Source organism: Dipteris shenzhenensis, chromosome 32, assembly GCF_047967505.1.
Source record: "Dipteris shenzhenensis isolate YYH24624 ecotype China chromosome 32, Dip_SZ_1.0, whole genome shotgun sequence".
NCBI lineage: Eukaryota > Viridiplantae > Streptophyta > Polypodiopsida > Gleicheniales > Dipteridaceae > Dipteris > Dipteris shenzhenensis.
The window spans coordinates 42,284,835-42,305,325 of record NC_141627.1 but is presented as its reverse complement, the minus strand read 5'-3'; the positions used below and the strand labels follow the sequence as shown (position 1 = coordinate 42,305,325).

The 20,491-nt window shown below is 43.9% G+C and overlaps 1 protein-coding gene across 1 annotated transcript; it reads left to right on the top strand.

The window, feature by feature from the left end:
• Positions 1–928: 928 nt before the first annotated feature.
• LOC147880780 (uncharacterized) lies at positions 929–20,216 on the top strand. The gene is made up of 3 exons (XM_087371303.1): positions 929–1,855; positions 18,984–19,193; positions 19,318–20,216. Exons 1-3 carry the CDS (start codon positions 1,071–1,073, stop codon positions 20,117–20,119), a joined length of 1,797 nt encoding a protein of 598 aa, XP_087227429.1. The 5' UTR covers positions 929–1,070; the 3' UTR covers positions 20,120–20,216.
• Positions 20,217–20,491: the final 275 nt, after the last annotated feature.

Below are 20,491 nucleotides of genomic sequence, written 5' to 3'. Positions count from 1 at the left end.
CATGATATTATCCTCAAGTATGTTGTAGGGCTTGGTAACTTGCAAGAGGTGATCAAATTTGACATATCCACCATCTGAGCTCAAGAATGTCAAAATGCCAAATGTTTCAATCAGCAAACCCATCAGCACCTCATCTTCTGTGTGAATAACACACATAAATCTTTGACTCCAAATTGAACACTCATCAATGGCATTCTTGAGATTAGCCATCTCTGTCATATTCAAAATGGACAAAGGAACAAACTGTGATGCAGATAGTGTGGACCGCATTACAACTTTAATTAACTTCCCAAATGTAGCTTTATTCCAATCAATGTTTTTTGCAAACCCTTGTGTAGTGTCAAGCACACACAAGCTAATAGCAAGTTCATCTAGAAAGTTTAGCTTTTCCTTTAGCCATGTCTCGCAAATTCCACGAAATCTTTGAAAAGCAACGGAAGCAATACCAAAATGCCCTGCAAAGTTATCCCATGTTCCAAAGGTGGGAAATTCTGAAATTCTGAAAATTCTGCAATTGACACAAAATTCTGAAAAGAAAATCATAATCAGTACATATAGTAGATGAGATCGAGTCCAACATCCACAAACAAATCGTCACTTGCCCACCCCTTGTATCTCATGGTCACACCTGTATATAATGTTGAAGGATCAATTTGGATCACTTTTGATAACAATTGGCTATTGCAATTTGAACATTTAGTAAAATGGAGAGAGAGAGATGCAATGCTATCGAAAACTTTTTTTAGAACTAAATGAGATTGATCTAAATCCAATTTGAACATTTCATAAAATTTCTCAAAAGTTTAAGATCTATAAATAAAACCTTAAAATTTATCAACCTATGATTCCAATGCAAGACCCAAAGGAGCGGGTCTCTAAGCGACGTAAAGGGGTTATGCGCCTTTGCAATTACCCTCCTCCTTAGGTTAAGTCCTTGGAGTGATGAAGTGAGGATCCCTAGTGTTGGAGAGGAGGGTTTAAGGCGGGTTTTAGGTCGAAGGTCCTCCTCGTTCATACTTTGCTACTGCTGCTGCTGAGCTCCTCCGTCCGTCTTCGCGCTTCGCCTTACCATGTCGAGCACTAGATCTCTCAAGGCCCTGAAATTTCTACGGCAGCTCAAGTACTCGCCTTCTCCTCATCCTCCTCCTCCTCCTCCTCCTCCTCCTTGTGCTGCTGCCGCCCCTGCCTCCTCTGCTTCTGCTTCTTCCGTCGCCCAGGCTAATGCCCTGCATTCTTTCTCCTGCCCCAGCTCTGCGTACTTAAGAGCCCGCCCGCTTCGTATCCAGTCTCCGAGTTTAATTCAGGATGGCTCCTCCTCCGCTGCCCCTGGTATTGTTTCTCCGTTGGCAGCTTCTCGTGTGACCCTCGCGAGGTCATGTTTCCGTCATCACGTGGTCTCGTACTACCTTCTCTCTTGTCGAAGTTTTAGCAGTGCGGAAGCTGCTAACTTCGTGGCTGTTTCAACTGAAGAATGTGCCCAGGAGGTGGTGGAGACTGCACCTACAGACGGAACGACTGCGTTCTCTGCAGACGACGGAATTGCCGTTGCTGCGCAATCTAGCGTTAGCCAAGACGATTCAAATGCAGCTGTGCAGCAGCAAATGCACTCGCCTACAGAAGAGCCAGACGTCGCAGGCGAAGGGAATGGTCCTGATGAATTTAAATCTTCAGTGAAGAGGCTTGAAAAAATCATCGAAGATCAGAGGCAGTCTCTTGACCGCGTTCGAGCACAGTTGAAGAATCAAAAGGAAGTAATCAGTTCGATTCTAAAAGACATTAGCGTTTTGAAATCTCAATCTGAAAAGGGACTTAAGGAGGGAGTGAACGTGAAGTCTTCTTCTACGGACCCAGAGAGGTTAGTGTGCTCCGTCTTAAGAGCCCAATTAGACCTGTGCTTTGACCGGGGGGGAGGGGGGCTTTGTGAATCAATGTCCAAGGGGAGACTAAAGTAAACGTAATTGTCTTGACAGGAGGTTTAGCTTGGATGGAGACAACACACACTGTTTTTGATTAGCTTGTGCTAGCCTTCATTATTCTAAGTCTGCCCTTTACCTTGATTCTCACATAAACTAAGTTCAAAGACTAAAACACAGGCTGAGCCCATTTTAGACCTGTGCTTTTCTTTTTTTGGGGAGCGGGGGGGGGCTTTGTGAATCCTCACGTTTTCAATGTCCAAGGGGAGACTAAAGTAAACGTAATTGTCTTGACAAGAGGAGGTTTAGCTTGGATGGAGACAGCACACACTGTTTTTGATTAGCTTGTGCTAGCCTTCATTATCCTTAGTCTGCCCTTTACCTTGATTCTCACATAAACTCAGTTCAAAGACTAAATCACAGAGGAGGCATTCTAACGCATTGCCTCAAAGAGGCGTAGGGTCGATAAATTATGCTCCGTGTTATTGTAATGAGATTTCGCAAGTCCAAGCAATTTATTGAAGACCTTTTTGTTTTATTGGGAAGTTTCTCGTGTACTGCTTTACTCATTTGTTCACGCTATGAGATTGACTATTCATGGTAAGATGGTATGCCGGACTTTAAGTGAGACTCGAGAGTAGTGCATACGTTAGCAAATAATGCGAGTCCAATGTGACCCATAAACTATGCATCCTTGTCATGGGCAATCACCTGTGAGCACCCAAGGTGCTTCAACATATGGTCAATAAATTGCTAAGCAACCTAAGAGCATCTCTGTCTATTGATTTTTGGTAGCCATGAATGCCACAGAGGAAGGCATTGTAACGAATTGCCTCAAAAAGGCGTATCTCAAATTATGCTCTCTGTGGTTATGTGGCAAGATTTTATCCAAGATCTTTTTGGGGTACGGAGAAGTGTCTCGTGTACTTCTTTACTTATTTGTTCACCTTATGAGATTGACCATTGTGTTAAGATTTTATGCTGGACTTGGACTACGTTATTATAGAATTCGTCCCCGGACCCCAATTTGACCCATAAACTTTTAATCCTTGTCAGAGACAATCACCGTGGAAAACCAATGGTGCTTCAACACATTGTCAATAAACTGCTAAGCAGTCTCAGACACCGAACATTATGTCGTGATGGGAATGTAATGGGCTTGCTTAGTAAGCGTGTCGGCCATCAGATAAATACTGTCTCATCCTGTGTCCGCAGAAAGGGGCCATGAAATCCATGGCAATATGTGTTTGGGGATTGGGATGGCTGCAACCAACTAGCCTTACCACATCTTTCTGAAGACCCTCTCAATAGTTATGTTGGGAGTATCAGGTTAATTTTAAGGTTAGGGGCTTTTTTTTCCTCATTGAGGGTTTTCCCTTGTTAACCATGTCTAGTGGCTCAGCTATTGTGTTAGCATGGGTCTTAACCCCCCATGTGGGTTTCATTAACTCTAGGTTTTGAGGAATTTATACCCTTGTACTCTCTATTGTTAATCATTCTCAATAAAGTAGTTAGCCAGTGGTCCTCCACTGTTGTGCTCCTTGCTTCCATTTCTTGCAATTGGTATCAGAGCAGGCTTCCTCTCACATCCCCATGCCTTCCCCGCCCCATTATTGTCGCAAAAACAGAGTTTTGTCGCCAAAAACCTTGGTGGAGCACTTGTTTTAGTCTGCTGCCTTCAGTGTTGGCATTGGTAGAGCTCCCGGAGGTGCTCTACATCAAGCTGCCCTGATTTTGTGAAAATAATCTTCATTTTACTGGTTTTGAGCTGTATTGCTGCTGTGCACCTGTTTTTAAAAGCTCTTTGGAGCTGTTTTTTGCAGTCATGATTATTGTACACCTGCCGTACAGCTGCAGTACGGCCCTGAATGGACCTGTCTTGTGCTATCACTACCTGCTGCACTCTTTGTATGTTTATACTGATGTTGAGCTGCTGCAGCTGAAGCTGGCCAAGATACAGGCTGTTCTGGATTAGTCACCAGAAATGGGTTTTGTGTAATGAAGGCCAAAAGCCGGTTAAGTTAGTGGGGGTTAGGATTATTAGTACTTGGGGGTGTTTGGAAGATAGAAAGGTCAAAGGGGATAAGGAGGTACTATGTAAGTACCCTCCCCTCATTGCAATGTACTTTTTGATGTGACATCTAATCCTACTCCTTCCTCCTACTTGTAGCCTACTCTCTCTCTCTCCCCCCCCCCCTCTCTCTCTCTCTCTCTCTCTCTCTCTCTCTCTCTCTTTCTCTCTCTCTCTCTTCTACCTCTTCTCTCTCTCATTCTGTCTTCCTTCCGCTGTTCTACCCTCTTTCTCTAATCTGCTCCTGCCCCCTTTTCTACATTGGTATCAGAACTTCGTTTTCTGGCACCTTTGTGCTTTCCTTTCACCCTTCACTCTGAGTTACAGCACCACGCCACAGATCTCCATTGTCTTCAGAGTCGTGCCATCGCTGGAGTTCGTACCATGTAGCAACCTTTCACAAGGTAACGCAGGAAAAAAAAAAACGTGACATGAAAGGGCCCTTAATGCAAGAAGTGACACTGTTCCCTTTGGAGTCAGAAGCCCTGCATTGAAAGACTGTCTATTTAGGCCGGCTATGGGACTTCTACATAAGCGGCTCATCCATCAGATTCCATAGCCTAAACTTTACATCTTTCTCAATTGTTCTGCTCAAGCCTTCATCCAAGCGCAATAGCAGAAGCTACCAGTGTGTGCAGCAGATGCAGTCTAAGCCTGACGATCCAAGCAATGCCTAAAAGCAGCGCTACCTCTCTTCTTGAGGAGATCATCGAATTCGTGTGTGCCTCAAGCAATACCAATAACCGGAGTTCCAAGATAGAAGACCACTCAGTTGACAGCAAAGGATGCCAAAGTAAACTTGCACACAATGACCAGAAGCAGCTTGTGCAGCACGAGCAAGATATGCGTGATAGTGAAGCTGCATCAGAACACATTCAGGAGCATGACAATAGGGAATATGCCCTTCAGTACTGCTCACTAGGTGATTATACTTGGGAGTCTTGCCTTCTACAACTAGCAGCCATAGTAAAAACAATGGCTTCTCATAGGACTGCTGTAGATGCAAAGGCAGAACTTCGGAATGTGTCCTCATGCTGCGTACAGCACATGAAAATATTGCTGCCATGTTTTGGCACTTGCAAAGGAAAAACCATGTGCACACAATGAGGCTGAACAAAACTATCAGGGTGATGCCAGGACTATTAATTATAGTTTGTCAAGGTGGACTACTAGTAACATGCAGATATCACTAAAATATGGGCTAGAAATTCAAGAAATGCTGCTTATGCTTGGGCACTGATGATGATGACATAAGTGTTGCTTTGCTTGCTAAGGATGTCTTCCTTTCGTTTTTCATAAATGTTTTTGTTTACCTCTTTTTTCTTCTCTTTTATTTTCTGTGTAGTTTTTTGAGCTGAGGTGTGCTTAGAGAAAGCATTATGCCAATCCTTGCCAATTAGAGTTTGCACACTCTTTAACAGGAAGAGTTTAGGGTCAGCTTTGAACCAAGAAGAGCTTCTCTCACTAGAACAAAAATTACATCTAAGTGAGACAGTTTTATGATCTGATAAACTTAAAGAAGAGAGTATCTATTCTCAAAGAAAGATGACTGTTCAGTAAACCTTGAGAAACATAGAACCTGTCCAATCTAGCCTCCCTTCTATTGTCCCCAACTTGACTATTGCACCAAGTGAAATCCCTACATGATCCCACATCCACCAACTTCCAGTGATCCTTGCACTCTTCCCAAGACAATAATTCAAAGCCTCTTATGCATGTTCCCTTTCGCATCCATCTGTCTGCCTTGCTTCCCACCATATTAAAATCCTCCATTGCAATGCAGTTACTATCTGCACACTGCAAAGATTCCCATAATCCCTTCCTTTCCAAAGCTGAGTTAGGGGCATAGAGAGAGAGAACTGAGAAATTAATCTCCTTCATTCAACATTTCAGCATTATACATCTATTTTGTTCATCTACTATGACTTGTGATCTAAATTTGTATGATTGGACTTATTCTAGTCTTACAAAGGTATATGGGCTAGAAATTCAAGAAATATGTAAAAAAGGTCTTTGCCCAGCAAGGTGCAGACATAAGCCAGCAAGACAAGCCTCGATATTCAGCTGTCATGATTGCAATCCTAACGCAGTGATACGTGGGAAAGGGGCCAGAAGGATGCAGCCAGCAAATGGTAATTTTGTTACAGATTTAGTTGCAGTATATCTTGAATATCAACACATGCAAGTTCATGTCTCGCCTTCAAGAATGAAGGGGTACTATTAGAGTGCTTGATCGAATCTTGGTTACTGATATTTGAGGATTATGGCAGAGATGACTTGCTCAATGGTGCTCAACTGCAGCCAATATGTCATGCGTACTTAAGACTATGGACAACACATGCACTTTGGGTTGCACATGGCTGATAGCTTTTGGGGGATGTGGATGTTTGCTTACTAGAACAGGAACATGGACAGCTGCTTTTTTTCAATCTGAAGCAAATGGAGGTCAAACAGGATCTGGCATTTGCCTGTTTCATTCAATGCATGCTCCTTGTTCTACCAAAATAGGTTTAGACAATGTGTTTCATTATTTTGTTGTCGGGGGCTGGACTTTGGATCCAGTGTGACGAAGAAAGATTATGGGACCATGCTTACACGGCTCCTAGCAGGCCTGATTTGCCCCTCAGATTATTAGGCCGTTCGGAGGCTAGATGCTAGTGCTAAAAAAACGGCGTTTCTAGGCACCCGAAACGGTTCGCTGTTTCGGCGCCGCTTTCGAAACCAGAAACGGCGTTTCCGGCAGGGCAGCTTTTTTTACAGTGCCTCTGGAGTCTAGCGAGGGAACCATTTATATATAAAGCAGCAATGTAAGAACTTGTAGACACCAATGCTCAAGCAAAAGTACCAGCCCACACACCCCACTGAGGAAGAATCCCATTAGTGGGTAGGGCAGTTTTTGCTCTCCCTCTCCAGCCTCTCCTCTCATCCTACAACCCCCTTCTCAGCCTGCTGCCCCTCCTCGCTCTCCTCTCCAACATCTCCTCCTTGCTCTCCTCATCCCTTGCCCTCTCCTATCCTCCTTGTTCTCCTCTCCATCTCCTTCTTGCTCGCCTCTCCTCCTTGCTCTCCTGATCCCTTGCCCTCTTCTCCTTGCTCTCCTCAGCCCTTTCCCTCTCCTCTCCTCCTTGTCCTCCTCTTCGGCCTTGTCGTATGACATGTATTAATAATAATTACATATATATAATATTTTTTATTAACCTTAAAAACGAGAACTCCGTTTCCAGCATTTCGTTTGGTGAGCGAAACTCCAAAACACTGTTTCCCACTGGTTTCTGTTTCCCCATTTCTGAAACTCGTGGAAACTATGGTTGCAACTAATACATCATCTTTGCTAGCATCCAAGTATTGGAGCCTTGTGTTATCTCTAGATCCATGGGATGCTGAAGGATGAGAGAAACTTATGGAGCTGTTTGGGTTCAAGTACATCAGCTATAATGAAGAGATTTGGACTACTTTTTGATTAGCCTTCTCCTTTAGTGCTAGCCTTCGTCATGGCTGAGTTTGCCCTTCACCTCCGGAGTGCCGACAGAAACTCAGTACGAAGACTTTGTATAAATGGATGGTCAAGTATGTGTGGGTGTGTGGATTTGTATGTGTGAGGGCATACTTTTATACTATGGTCTACACCATGACGTCAGTGGGGATGTTAAAGTAGCTAGTCCCTGCTATGCGTGATGGAGTTTATGGTTTTCAATCTTATGAGTGACTCTCGTGAGATTGAAACTGCACTATGTTGTGTTTTTAGAGGATGAGTTTGGGAATGTTCTTGGATTCATCTAGGTATAATGAAGATAATTTTCAGTTCTTCACATTTGGTAAGGACAGCATAAGCAAAGACTATGTGGGGTATATGGCAAAGCAATCAATGCTTCCCATGTGGAGGAAAGTGGACAGCAAACACAATGCGTTGTGCATAACAAAAACTATTGGGACAATCGGAACTTACATGATTATGGAGGTTTGTGATGATCTTGCCAAGATGGAGTCCCACCCACACAACCCGGAGGTGCCACAACACCCAATGCAAAGGAATATATCACATTTCCTTTTGACCCTGGTGGCATGCATGATAATGTATGTCATAGCAAGGGGCCTTGGTGCTTAAATGTCACTTGTAATGTTGAGGACAGGATTCCTTTTGAGGAGGGCTGGTTGTAATGAAGGCCAAAAGCCAGTTAAGTTAGTGGGGGTTAGGATTATTAGTACTTGGGGGTGTTTGGAAAAAATAGGAAGGTCAAAGGGGATAAAGAGGTCCCCTCCTTGCAATTTACTTTTTGATGTGACATCTCATCCTATCTCCTCCTTCCTCCTACTTCAACCCTCCTCTCTCTCCTTCTCCCTCCTTCCCACCTCTTTCTCTCTCTCCTTCCGACCTCTTCTTGTCTCTCTCTCCTATCTCTTCTCCTTACTTCTCTCCCTCATTTTCTCTCTCTTCGGCTCTTCCACCCTCTTTCTCTTATCTGCCCTTGCCCCTTTTCTACATTTTGGGGTTTTGAATAGAAACGTTTCAAAAATCTTAGAGGGTTTTCGCCTAGAAACACATATAATTAATATATAATTTTCTCTCTCTTCCGCTCTTCTACCCTCTTTCTCTTATCTGCCCTTGCCCCTTTTCTACATTTTGGGGTTTTGAATAGAAACGTTTCAAAAATCTTAGAGGGTTTTTACCTAGAAACACACATAATTAATATATAAGATATAGAATATAACAATACATAGTTTGAAATACTAGAGTCTAATACACATGTGTAAACTTGGATTTTAGAGGGATGGTGAGGCGAGTAGAGCCTAAGAAGAGTTGGAGCAAGTAGACAAGAAGGTGTAGGGCCGCAAGCAAGAGCAATGCGGGAGAACAAAGTATGGCGGCCGCATGCGACTCTTGCACAAAAATTAAGTTAGGGTTTTGTGGAAAACAACCCATTGTGAGAAAATGTTTCGAGAAAAGACATTTCTATTGCCCAAAATGTGTTTTTGATAATATTTTCCAGACTTGTACGTTTTAGATTTTGGTTTTAGGGTTTTATATCGGTTGCGTCCTGTTTTGAAGCTCCTGTAGCAAACCCTAATATGTAAGTAACATTTGTTGCTACCTTGAACATTTTGACTTGTTTTGGAGGAGGATATTGGTGTTTTTTGGATATTGTACAGACTGCAACTTTCTTGCTCAACTTTGCCTTGTTTTCACTTGCATTTAGAGTGTCTTTTGCCTTGGGGCTTTTAGTCTCCATTGCTTGGATTTGTTGGCCCTCGTGCCAACGGTATTTTTTATTTCTAGGTACAAGTCTAATTTCAGCCAGATTTTGCAGACTTCGGCCAAGCATCGGCTTGTGGAGCATTGAACTTTGTTGGTATAGCTTAATTCATAGTAAGTGAATTTTTCAAAGGTCATATATCAGAGATGGCTCAAAATTTGGGTGATGTGCTTAGAGCCCTCCCTGAAGAGGAGAAGTTGAATGGCACCAACTATTCTGTTTGGAGCTTCATGATTAATAAGATTTTGCTTTCAAAGGTTTGTGGAATTTCATAACAATAGATGAAGCCTGTCCCAGAGCTATAGCTTTTGGCTTTGTCGTTGGTCGAGGTGTTGGCCAAGCACTTGCTCAACCAACACTAGATCAGAGAAGATGGGATCCCACAATGTGTAGGCCTTGTCTTTATACCATGCAAAACTTCTATAAATGCTTGGGACATTTGGAATGGAATTTATCAAGCCCGTAGTAACGAGGCAAGCGTCTCATTTCTGTAATTATTCAATAAGTATATGCATGAAGGAGACTCAATGTCAGTCCATGTGACTGAAATTCAAGATCTTATGAGCAACGTTTGAATATATGTCTTTTCACGTGGTACTCAAGGTGTCCCTGAGTGGTAATCCAAACCCACTCACCTTTTAGGAGCTTGTGGAATTTCTGTTGCAAGAGGAACAGACTTTGGAAAACATGTTAGTTAACATGCATGGTGGAGAGCAAGCATTTATTGTTAAGCACAAATGAAAGTCAAAGTTGGTTGGTTCTGAGCTAAAGCATGATGCAAGACAATCATCTAGGAAGGACAAGAAGAGCTTAATAATAAGGGCAAACGCCATTACTGCAAAAAGCTAGGGCACCACATCAACGAGTATCCATAGAGATTTGCAAGGGAGAAAAACAAAGATGGTAGTTGCAGATTCTTCACATTCAGATGCGAGTAAGGATGATGCCACTATCAACTTTTTCAAGCATGATTGGGCATTCTTTACTTAGTTGCGATGCCTCTTGGGAGTCTTACTTATTCAATCTCAATGAAACTACTGACATATGGTATTTTGACAATGGTGCAACCAAGCACACAACGTCCAAGAATGATGCAGGGACTTTAAGTGCAAGGGGCCTTTTGCTTTAGTGCATCCACTAAGCACTCTTCTGAGGGTTTCACAAAACTCTTTTTTGACCAAAAGGTATAGTTGACTCTGAGATTTATGGTTGTAGTGGTTGGAATGCTTGTTTCTTCAAGGTCCACCACCATTTGTGTTCAAACTTCCTCCACTAAAAGGATTTTACAAAACACTTTGTGGTTTGGGATAGCCAGCTCTCTCTCTCTCTCTCTCTCTCTCAAACACACTCTGATTCTATATGGCTGATACACCAGCGAATGAGCTCAAACATAGCAATAGATATCCTCATACAAAGGGGTAATTCAACCGAAAGATCTCAGCCTAACTCACTCTTAGTCAAGACAACCAATTGACTACAAATTTCTAGAAAAGAGAGTAGGGGCAGATTAGAGGAAGAGGATAGAAGAGCTGAAGGGAGAGAGAATGACGGGGTGAAAGAAGGAGAAGGGGTAAGAGAGAGAGAGGAAGAGGAAGAGGTGGGAAGGAGAGAGAGGGAGAGAGAGAAAGTAGGCTGCAAGTAGGAGGGAGGAGGAGGGAGAGTAGGTAGGATTACATGTCGCATCAAAAGTGTAAGTGTACAATGAGTGGTGGATGCATTTCCAACTAACCCTAGCTAAAGGGGCCACTAAATTGGCCCTTCCCCCCCCTTCAATACAGCCATTCCTTCCCATAGAATTTTGCCGTCAAAATTACATGTTCCGGCTGTCACACAAGCTGCTGAAACAGCAAAGTGATGCTGATCAGCCTCAAAAGATAAGGGTACTCTAGACAATGCTCTTTGGCTGCCATGATTGTTCGTGCTCTAGAAGTCCTTTCCATTTGACGAGGTACTCAATGTAGACCTTGTTGCAAAGTACTCTATCTCTGAAACCCACAATGCACTTGGGGACATACATGGTATGAACCTGCTCATCCATAGGTTCAGTGTCACAAGAAACGTTTCTAGATTTTGATAGGCGTTTCGCCTAGAAACATGGTAGAAATTGCAGTTTTTCATAAAGTATATATATTTATAAATATTTACAAGTGTAGGGAGTGATTTGCAAGCAAAACATGGAGCAAGAGCAGAAAATCGGCGGCCAAAACGATGCAAAACAAAACGTCAAAAATTGCATACGGGCTTTTTTGTACCAGGGCGGTTTTCCCAAGACACCCACGTTTTGGGCATTTCGCTGAAAGTTTTTGGGTGAAATGTTCGTCGCGTTTTGGTGCCCTGAAACACGTTTTTTGGTTACACTGCATGGGTTGAAGCTCTGGAAGTATGTGCACATGCTACATGTGGTTTCAACAATGACACATGAAACATGCATGTTCGTTTTAGCCCATTTTTGAAGAGCTTCCATCCTTTTCAAGTCACCCTGTGCGCCACCCCACGCTTAGCCACACCACACACACTACATAGGAAGCATGACACCTACTACGACATATACTTTGATCACAGTCTCTCTCCCAGCCTACTCTGGACGCCTAAACAGACTCCTAACCTACATCAATCACATACCACTCATAGAGGACCGTGCTGCCTTGATTAGTCGTACACTCCACGAGGTTGTCCTCTAAATCTTTCCTCACACAGCACGGTCCACTAGACCACCACCTCTTGGTTCTGTACCCTACAACAACTGGTACGATGAGGAGTGCAAGGCTTATCGCCGACAGCTTCGACTTGAAACCAGATGTCACCTCCCGAACACACCAGACACGGTACGTAAGTACCGACGCCTTGTACGCCGGAAGAAGCAAACATTTCTTCGTCGAAATGAGGAGCTGGTGAACATCTTGTACAGCAACAACTCTAAGGATTTTTGGCGGAGATTTCTTGAGCGTAGGTCTCTATCACCCCTCACCGACACGAGAGTCTGGCACACGTATGCACACCATCTTTATGATGTCCCACACCAGCCCACTCCAGATCTCATACACACACCTCGCCCCACCACTTGCACGTTGTTCACCAGAGGGGGGGTCAAGGACGCGACATTGAAATTGCACAATGGCCGAGCTAAGGATCACGAGGGGCTATGCACTGAGTTTATCGCATATGGGATCGACACTTCAGTCTTGATCCTAGCAAAGCTATTCAATGATGCTGCTTGCCTTGGCTTCGTCCGCACTTGGACACTCAACACCATCACCCTCATCCACAAGACATGGGATCCCATGGACCAGAGTAACTATAGGACTATAGTAACTACAGGACTATCATGATTGGGCATGTGATGTTCAAGATCTATGCAGCTGTATTGGATGCGTCAGTCAGCCTGTTTGCAGAGATGAGAGGGCTCAGAGTAGAGGGTTAGGCCGGTTTCAGGCGAGACCACGGGATTATGGATCACATACTCACACTCAGGAGTGTCATTTGAGGAGGCCAGATTACGGAAGGAGAGGGTATATTGTTGCTTTGTGGATTTTCGCAAAGCCTTTGACACAGTACCTCGAGCTCGTCTCATCACACGCCTACAGATACTGGGATTTGATCAGATCAGTTGGGCAGTCATGGCACTTTATGAGAGTCTCAAGCCGAGTTCGGACAGCGACAGCAGGCGCATGTTGGACACATGAGATCTTGAGTACCATAGGGGTCAAACAGGGTTGTCCCTTATCACCAACTCTGCTTGGCCTCTATATCGATGCGCTGGAGACTTTCATGGGGGCGTTCGGAGACGAGCGATGCATGCCAGACTGAGCAAAGGATACGCCTTACTGGCTCGGCTAGAGAGGCAGTGTTTCCACTCACACTTTCAGGACCCTCGGACCAAGGCTTTTCTCTTCAACTTCTTGGTCCCACCAGTTGGTATGTATGGCAGCCCTTGTTGGGGACCTGACATGTCAGAGATAGAGTGCACATGGGTGGAGTGCTTGCAGATCCTCATGCTCTCACGGATGATCCGGGGAAAACCATTTGTACCACATTACATCATTCAGGCGGAGTGTGGTGCTTCTCCACTCCAGCTAGATGCAGCCTTTCAGACCATCACATATCTACACTGGGCTAGATCATATGGCGACTGCACATCAGGGAGACAGAGGTTGCCATAGTTAGCTCTTGATTCCTCCATGAGGTTCGCAGCAGAGGGAGATGAGCGATGTTGGTTTGCACGGACTCACGATGGTTTGTGAGACTAGGGTTTCACATTGATAGGATACCTCCTTTTCAGTACAATTTGGATGCTCCTCGGGTATTCTCACCTACCATCCCGATCGGGCCGCACACCAACCAGGTCATTCGAGAGGATCTCTTGCACCTACACACCTTTAGGACCTGGTTGGAGTCGAGGGAGCTTGTAGTGAAGCTGAGTTTCTACAGAGATCACTGTCTTTGTATTTCGGAGGAGGGATTCATCACCTCTGGTCTTGTGTCGAGCCTCCTCCAGGAGACCGAGACGCACGGGACCCCTTGACGGACACCCGCGCCCCATTATTGGCTATGCACCAGCTAGGGCGACGTGACATATGGAGGATTATGTTCTGCTCCAGTCTTTTTTCTTTTCACTGTCATACCTAGATGTATCTGATTATGTATGTTTAGACTTAGGATTCAGCACGGGTGATGATGCTCGTTTTAGTAGCTCCACCCTTACTGGGATTTGTATCAGGTTGTCTTTCAGTCTCATAGACCCATCGGTCTTCCGAAGACTCTAATAAAATTTCTTTCTTTCTTTCTTTCTCTCTCTCTCTCTCTCTCTTATTTCGCAGTTTTGTTTGTGGTGTGTGCTCTCCATTTGATGTTCATATTCTGCTCCACTCTCACAAGGTATCAGAGCCAAAGGTTGGCTGATGATCTGCATTTGGAGCCAGCAAACTACGTGGAGATTTGGGATTGTGTTCAGAGCTGCCTAAAGAGGAGTGTAAAGAGGCTTGGATTGTCTGGGTGTGTAGTAGCAAGGGGCGACTTGTTTGAGGGCATTTTCAGCTCGGAGATGAGGCGTTTGTAGGGACGGGACAGTGAGGATGTGAAGATATTGTAGGTAGCAAGTCTCTTCACCGTCTTCTCCATCTCTCTTCTCTCTTCTTCCCTCAGTCCCCTTCTTTGCTTTGCTTCCCACCCAGCCTCCCTTTTCAGATCTACTCCTTCCTTCCGAAATGGCTATTGTGTGTGAGATGGTTGAGAACAAGGTCAGATTCTAATGTTACCCACCTTTCCAATGGACCAGTAATTGGATGGCAACAACTACGAGGACCTTCTCTTCCCTAAGCCATAAGAGCGAATATTAGTCATTCCTAAATCATAAAGGGTCTCGATCAACCACTTGGGTACTCTCTAGGACTTGAACCCTCCCTTGCCACCTGAGGTATATCATCATCTAGTTCACTGTCTCAATCACTTTCTAGAAAATATATTGGCACTTGTGCAGACTTTGACACAGGAACAATGGCACTATCGTCGTCATCAGTTGGCTCGAATGGAATGGGTGGCTCACCAACCACTAAGGATTGAATCTGTTCATCATAGACGACAACCCTACTAAGTAGAATCTCTCTCCTCATAGGATTATACAACTGATACCACCCTGGAGACTAAGAGTTATACCCAACAAAGATCATCTTGGCAGATTTGATGACATCAAATTTCCCTCTCTCCTTCTTGGGAACATGATCACAACCAAACACTCTGAGACATCAGGTTACCTTCCAAAATATGCTTTTAAAGCAATTACCTTAAGATATGAGGTTGGAGAACGGTTGAGGATGTGGACCGCTGTTGTTGTAGCCTCGTCCCAGAGAAAACTGGGAACTTCCCAGACGTCTCCATTGTTGTCCTATTCTTCCTCTCAACTACCCCTACTTTAGAGGCAATACCTATGTTTTCAAACTCTCGCAGTATGCCCTTCTCTACACAAAACTCGTTAAATACTTGTAACAAAACTCACCACCCTTGTCAACCCTAAGGGCTTTCACGATCGACCTGGATTCATTCTCCACAAGAGCGCATCACTCTCCAATCCAAGAATATGCCAAGGGCTTCATAGCTAAAAAGTATACCCATGTAAATCTGCTGAAACCACCAACCAAGCATCCCCAAGGCTCGAGACCATCATAGGTCCACAAACATCCATATGAACCATCTCAAGGGGTTTAGAAGCCCTCATGGTAGCGTCCTTCAAAAAGAACGCAAGAGCGCTATCACTCTCCAATCCAAGAATACGCCAAGGGCTTTATGGCTAAAAAGTATACCCATGTAAATCTGCTGAAACCACCAACCAAGCATCCCGAAGGCTCGAGACCATCATAGGTCCACAAACATCCATATGAACCATCTCAAGGGGTTAAGAAGCCCTGATGGTAGCGTCCTTCAAAAAGGCTTCTCAATGTTGCTTCCCTAGTAAACATGAATTGCAGTGCCCATGCTTGCTACCCACATCAAATAAGAACCATCTGCTTTGGAGCAGCTCGCCGTAGTGCATTTTATGTTTAAGTGACAAACCTGACGTGCAACAAGCCACCTTGAGGGGTCCCAATGATAGAAGAGAGCGTCATAAACTTGTAAATGCCATGATCCACCATACCAGTGCATACTACCTAGCCAATTACTTTGTCCCTCATCCTTGCATAGCCTACATCGAACAAGATTGTTGTGCCAGTAGCCAAGCCTGCATGTCTCACAAGCTAACAGTAAATTAGACCCAAGAAACGCAACAAACAGTACCTGAGAGGAGTGCTCTCTCCCTCTGCCATCCAGAATAATCTCAAGACTGTCTTCACGCGAGCCTTGATGGTCGAACTGCCTCTTATGCAAATGTCACCCTCGATGATCACCAAGTTCTTGAATCTTATTGGGATGAGCACATGTTTCGAGAGGCTCCACTATCCAGAATCCACATGTTTGTACTAGGACCCTTGTTGGATGTCCTCTAGGGCACTTCCTCGAATAATGACATTTTTTGCGATAGTGATTGCATGTATGTTCTGCCTTAAGTATTTTCTTCTCTGCATCTGTCTTCTTGTTAGAAGAGGTCCTACCTTGTTTTCTTCTTTTATTCAGCGAGACTGACAAAGCCTCCGAGCACTAACTCCTTCCATGTAAAGTGTATCCATCCTCCCACTTGGTGATCGAGTATACCTTTGTAAGGTTAGAATACATCCAATCGTACAAATTCAGAAATTTATTGTTTTAAAGTGGTAATCAAAGATAAATAAAATGCGAAATAATAAAAAAGAGAGATAGGATAACAAAGTAATGGCCATGTCCTCAAATGAAATCTTCTTTCCTGCCTGAAGGATATCCTACTGAAGCACCTTGAGCTTGTTGATATGTTCCCACATGGTCGATGACTATGCAGAATCCAACACTCTTCCCCCGACCTCAAGAGAGACTCTCTTCATCAGAGAAGTTCCATTGTACAAGGACACTAAGTGCTCCCAAATCCCTTTGGCTATTAACATGATTAATGATATAAGTGCAATTCAAGAAAATGGAAGAGTGAACCCTTGCACTGACCTGGTTTCAAAACTAAGCCAAATTCTTAGTATCCTTCTGCTCCAAGATCCCTAGGTCTGCTTTAAGAGGATCTGGCCAAGGAAACCCACTAAAATGAAGTCTGCAAGATCATAGGACTGCAAAACTAACTCCATCAAGACCCAAGAGTCTGTCTCGTTGCGCTGTCACATCTCAATTAGATAGAGCCCAACGTAGACTTGGTCATGGAGGTGGATCAACCGTGAGAGTGGACCAAAGTCGTGCTCCTCTTGAAAGAGAGAGAGATGACACAAGGGGTTGTGAATGAAAAATGTGACATAATGTTTTTCGCATTTGGCCCGCTTGGGAGGCATGCGTTTGCTTTCAAAGTCAAAATCTACTAGTGATGAGCCTTATGTGTGCCTACCCTATCCTCCATTTAGCTCTCTTGCTTAAAAAGAGAGTTTATTAATGTCTAAGAAAGACCAAAGGGTCTGTGAGACTGAAAAGAAACCATATATAATGGAACCTTAGGGTGGGGCCCGATGCCTGTGACGAGAAATAAAAGTATTGCATTGCGCTATTGTTGCAAGGGAAACCCACAAAGGTGGAGCTACAGTCAAACTAGTTTTGGGGTTTTCCTCCAAGCACAAAGGGATTCGAATCCCCTCGTTGTCTATAAATCAGTCAACCCTCCGTGAGTGACTGGACCTGTGTATGCTGTTTGTGGGACCAACACGGTTGGACGACTGAGGAGAGACAAGAGGAGCTCAAATTACAGTGGATTTGGGTTTGACAAGAGTTGGCCTCCAGAGAAAATCAATGAGAGAACGCTGCTGTCACTTCGGCACCTGTTTGGGTCCATCCCGCCTCTTTAGTCTTTGTGATTTGGCCACTATGTGACAAGTGTCATCGTCACTCCAGTCGTCCGTCTCTCCACATCACGGAGAGAGGATATGTCTACAATACTTATGTGAGTGTCCACTCGGGGTCCCGCATATTCTATTATTTGTGCTCTTATGAGATGATCTCTGTGTCTCTAGGCCTCAAGAAGGAAAATAACCACCTGCAGTCGATTTGGGTTTGGGTATGCCATTAACTCTCTAAGTGGGCAAAAACCGGTACTAAATCACCAGTGGTGCCGTCCACAGATCTCATAGTTTGCCAGGCATCTGAAAGCATAGGGATCCTTTATCGTGGTCTATTGCATATTACATGCATAGTGATCCTCTATCTCGGTCTCCTGCGTATTAGATAAAGTGCAGATCCGTCTTTTGCGTGGGATGCCCTCTGCTCGTCTATCCTGATCTGTAGCCTGTGTGAAGATACCTGAATCAGACCCATTGAGATGGTCGATACATGGGGGAGATGGATCTGGGTGTAGCCGAGCAGTACGATACCTATTCCCTGTTTGGCATTTTCCTCATATCGATTCAGGTGGTTTGAATTACAATGTGTTGCCAAAATGGTAAAAAGCAGAATGTGGATAGGCTTGTTATGCTACATATTGTTTGTGATGAGCAAGCTGAAGATGCCGGTTTCGGTAATGCAAGTACCTGAAGTTCTTGTATTCTCTGAGATTGGAGATTAGGGCTTATCCAGCAGTGTTTTATATGTACTGAATTTGACCAATACTAAGATCTGTCTTCTTGTTGTGAGAATGTATTTCGGCCGATTTATGAGAGATCTTGTGTCGATAGGAATATCCTCCTCATGGTTTATTTCTTTCAGTTCTTGTTTTATGACCTTTGTGGATAATCTGTGAGTCTACCCTGATGAAGTTGTTGCTCTGTATGTTTACCGATTCTTTTTTTCTGTATTCTCATATTTACTTCTGTTCATGTATTTTAATCTCTATTGTGTTACCTCATTATCTGATTTATTTGTGTATGTTATCTTTATCAAAAATGGGTAAGCATCATTCTTCTCTCTCTCCTCAGAGTCTGTCTGTAGCTTGAAGTTTCTTAAAAAGTGTGATCCAGCAAACTTTGCAAATTTTCTTAAATTTTCATTGCTGAATCACGGAAATAGAATTGATTTCCCTAGTAGAAACACACATAAATGATACATTAATTATTTTGAGGTATTGTGCTTATAACAGGGGCCCGGGTGACACTTTCCTGTCACAGTAGTTTACAGGATCTCTAGAAAAATTGATGGCTGTCCATCAAATGAGAAGGTTTGAAATATATGATATCCTTAGCTTGTACCCATCCCGTTTTTTTGCAGATCTTTATCACAAAAGCACAAGGGAAAAGCTCCTGCCTCGGATGAAGGGGAAATTATTAAGAAGGATCAAGGAGAGCCTAAGAACAAGCTGGGGAAGGACAAAAGAGGTGAAGGCCCAAGGATCCCAGGCAAGGTTCAAATACTAGGAGAAGCAGGAGCAGATGCTCAAGCAGGAGCTGTGGCACAATCTGAGAAGTGGAAATGTCCCAGGTGATTACCCCAGTCATTGCTAGTACAATTGGGATGTGCTACATAGCCTATTCCACTGTCGTTTTATTTATGATAAGGGAGTTTGTTTATGAGAATTGTCAAAACGTGTGAACGAATTCTGCAGGTGCTCATTCATGAACCTTCATCAAAAGAACAGATGTGTGGAATGCAGTCTTAAACGGGCTCAAAGTACTGAATCTGTTACAAACTTGGACCACGAGACAAGTCAGAAGTCCAGTGTTATGTCCTCCATCGATGAGGAGGCTAAAAGCTCCAGGACAGCTGCTTTGAAGGTCCGGGTGGATGAGAGGCAAGCCAGGAAAGAAAAGGCTTTGTCTTCTCCTGATGAATTGTCAGGAGAGGATGGAAGTGATGAGCTCAGTGATGATAGCGATGTAGATGACATTTTTGATGGTATCAGTGAAAGCGAGGATTCAAGTGCAAGTGAAAAAGACACTTCCAGAAAGAGCTCTCTTTCTGACCTGGTCAAGGACAATAAGAAAGCCATCTCTCCTAGAAAGGGGCAGGATCAGCGAGGTCCTGATCGTAGAGATGATTCCAGGAAAAAAATGAAAGTGAAGGGATATGAAGATGAGGAATCATCAAAACCTAAGCGTGCTGCGCAGACGGATGAAGATGATGATGACATATTTGTTGATGAAGAGTTACCCCGCAGAGATGGCAGACGCAATGACTTCAGGGAAAGAGGAACTCGTGTGTATGGCCGAGGCAGAGGTGGAAGAGGTTACCGAGGTGACTCCTATGATGATGATAGCTACTCAAGACGTAGTGATGGGGCTTGGAGAGAGAACAGGTCCTACGGTGGTAGAAATAATGGAGAAGATGGGGGATGGAAAGACAGGGGTTCAAGAGGGCGCGGTGGTGGCAGAGGGTTTGTAAGAGGAAGAGGAAGGTCCAGATATTAATCTACGAGATCAGACATTACAGTATTTACTTCCTCATAAGTGCCAGTGTTTGGATTTTCTTTATGCTTTCAAAAACAAATTTTGCATCGTTCTGTAATATAGTCTCTATCTTCTAGTCCATTTTATGGCATCATGAAGCTCTTCACAAAGCTTTCTATGCCATCCCCTCCCCCCCCCCCGCCCCCCTCTCTCCTCTTTTCTTAGCATGCCCATCAGAGGATAGCCGAACGTAGAAATTTAAAAAATTGTCTGTCTGAAGCCATGTGGGAAAATCAGAATGATAGACTAGAATGTAGATTAATGGTTTGTATGGTTGGGAAATTGTGCTGTGATTACGCTTGTACAAAAATAATGGAAAACGTAATGCAGGAG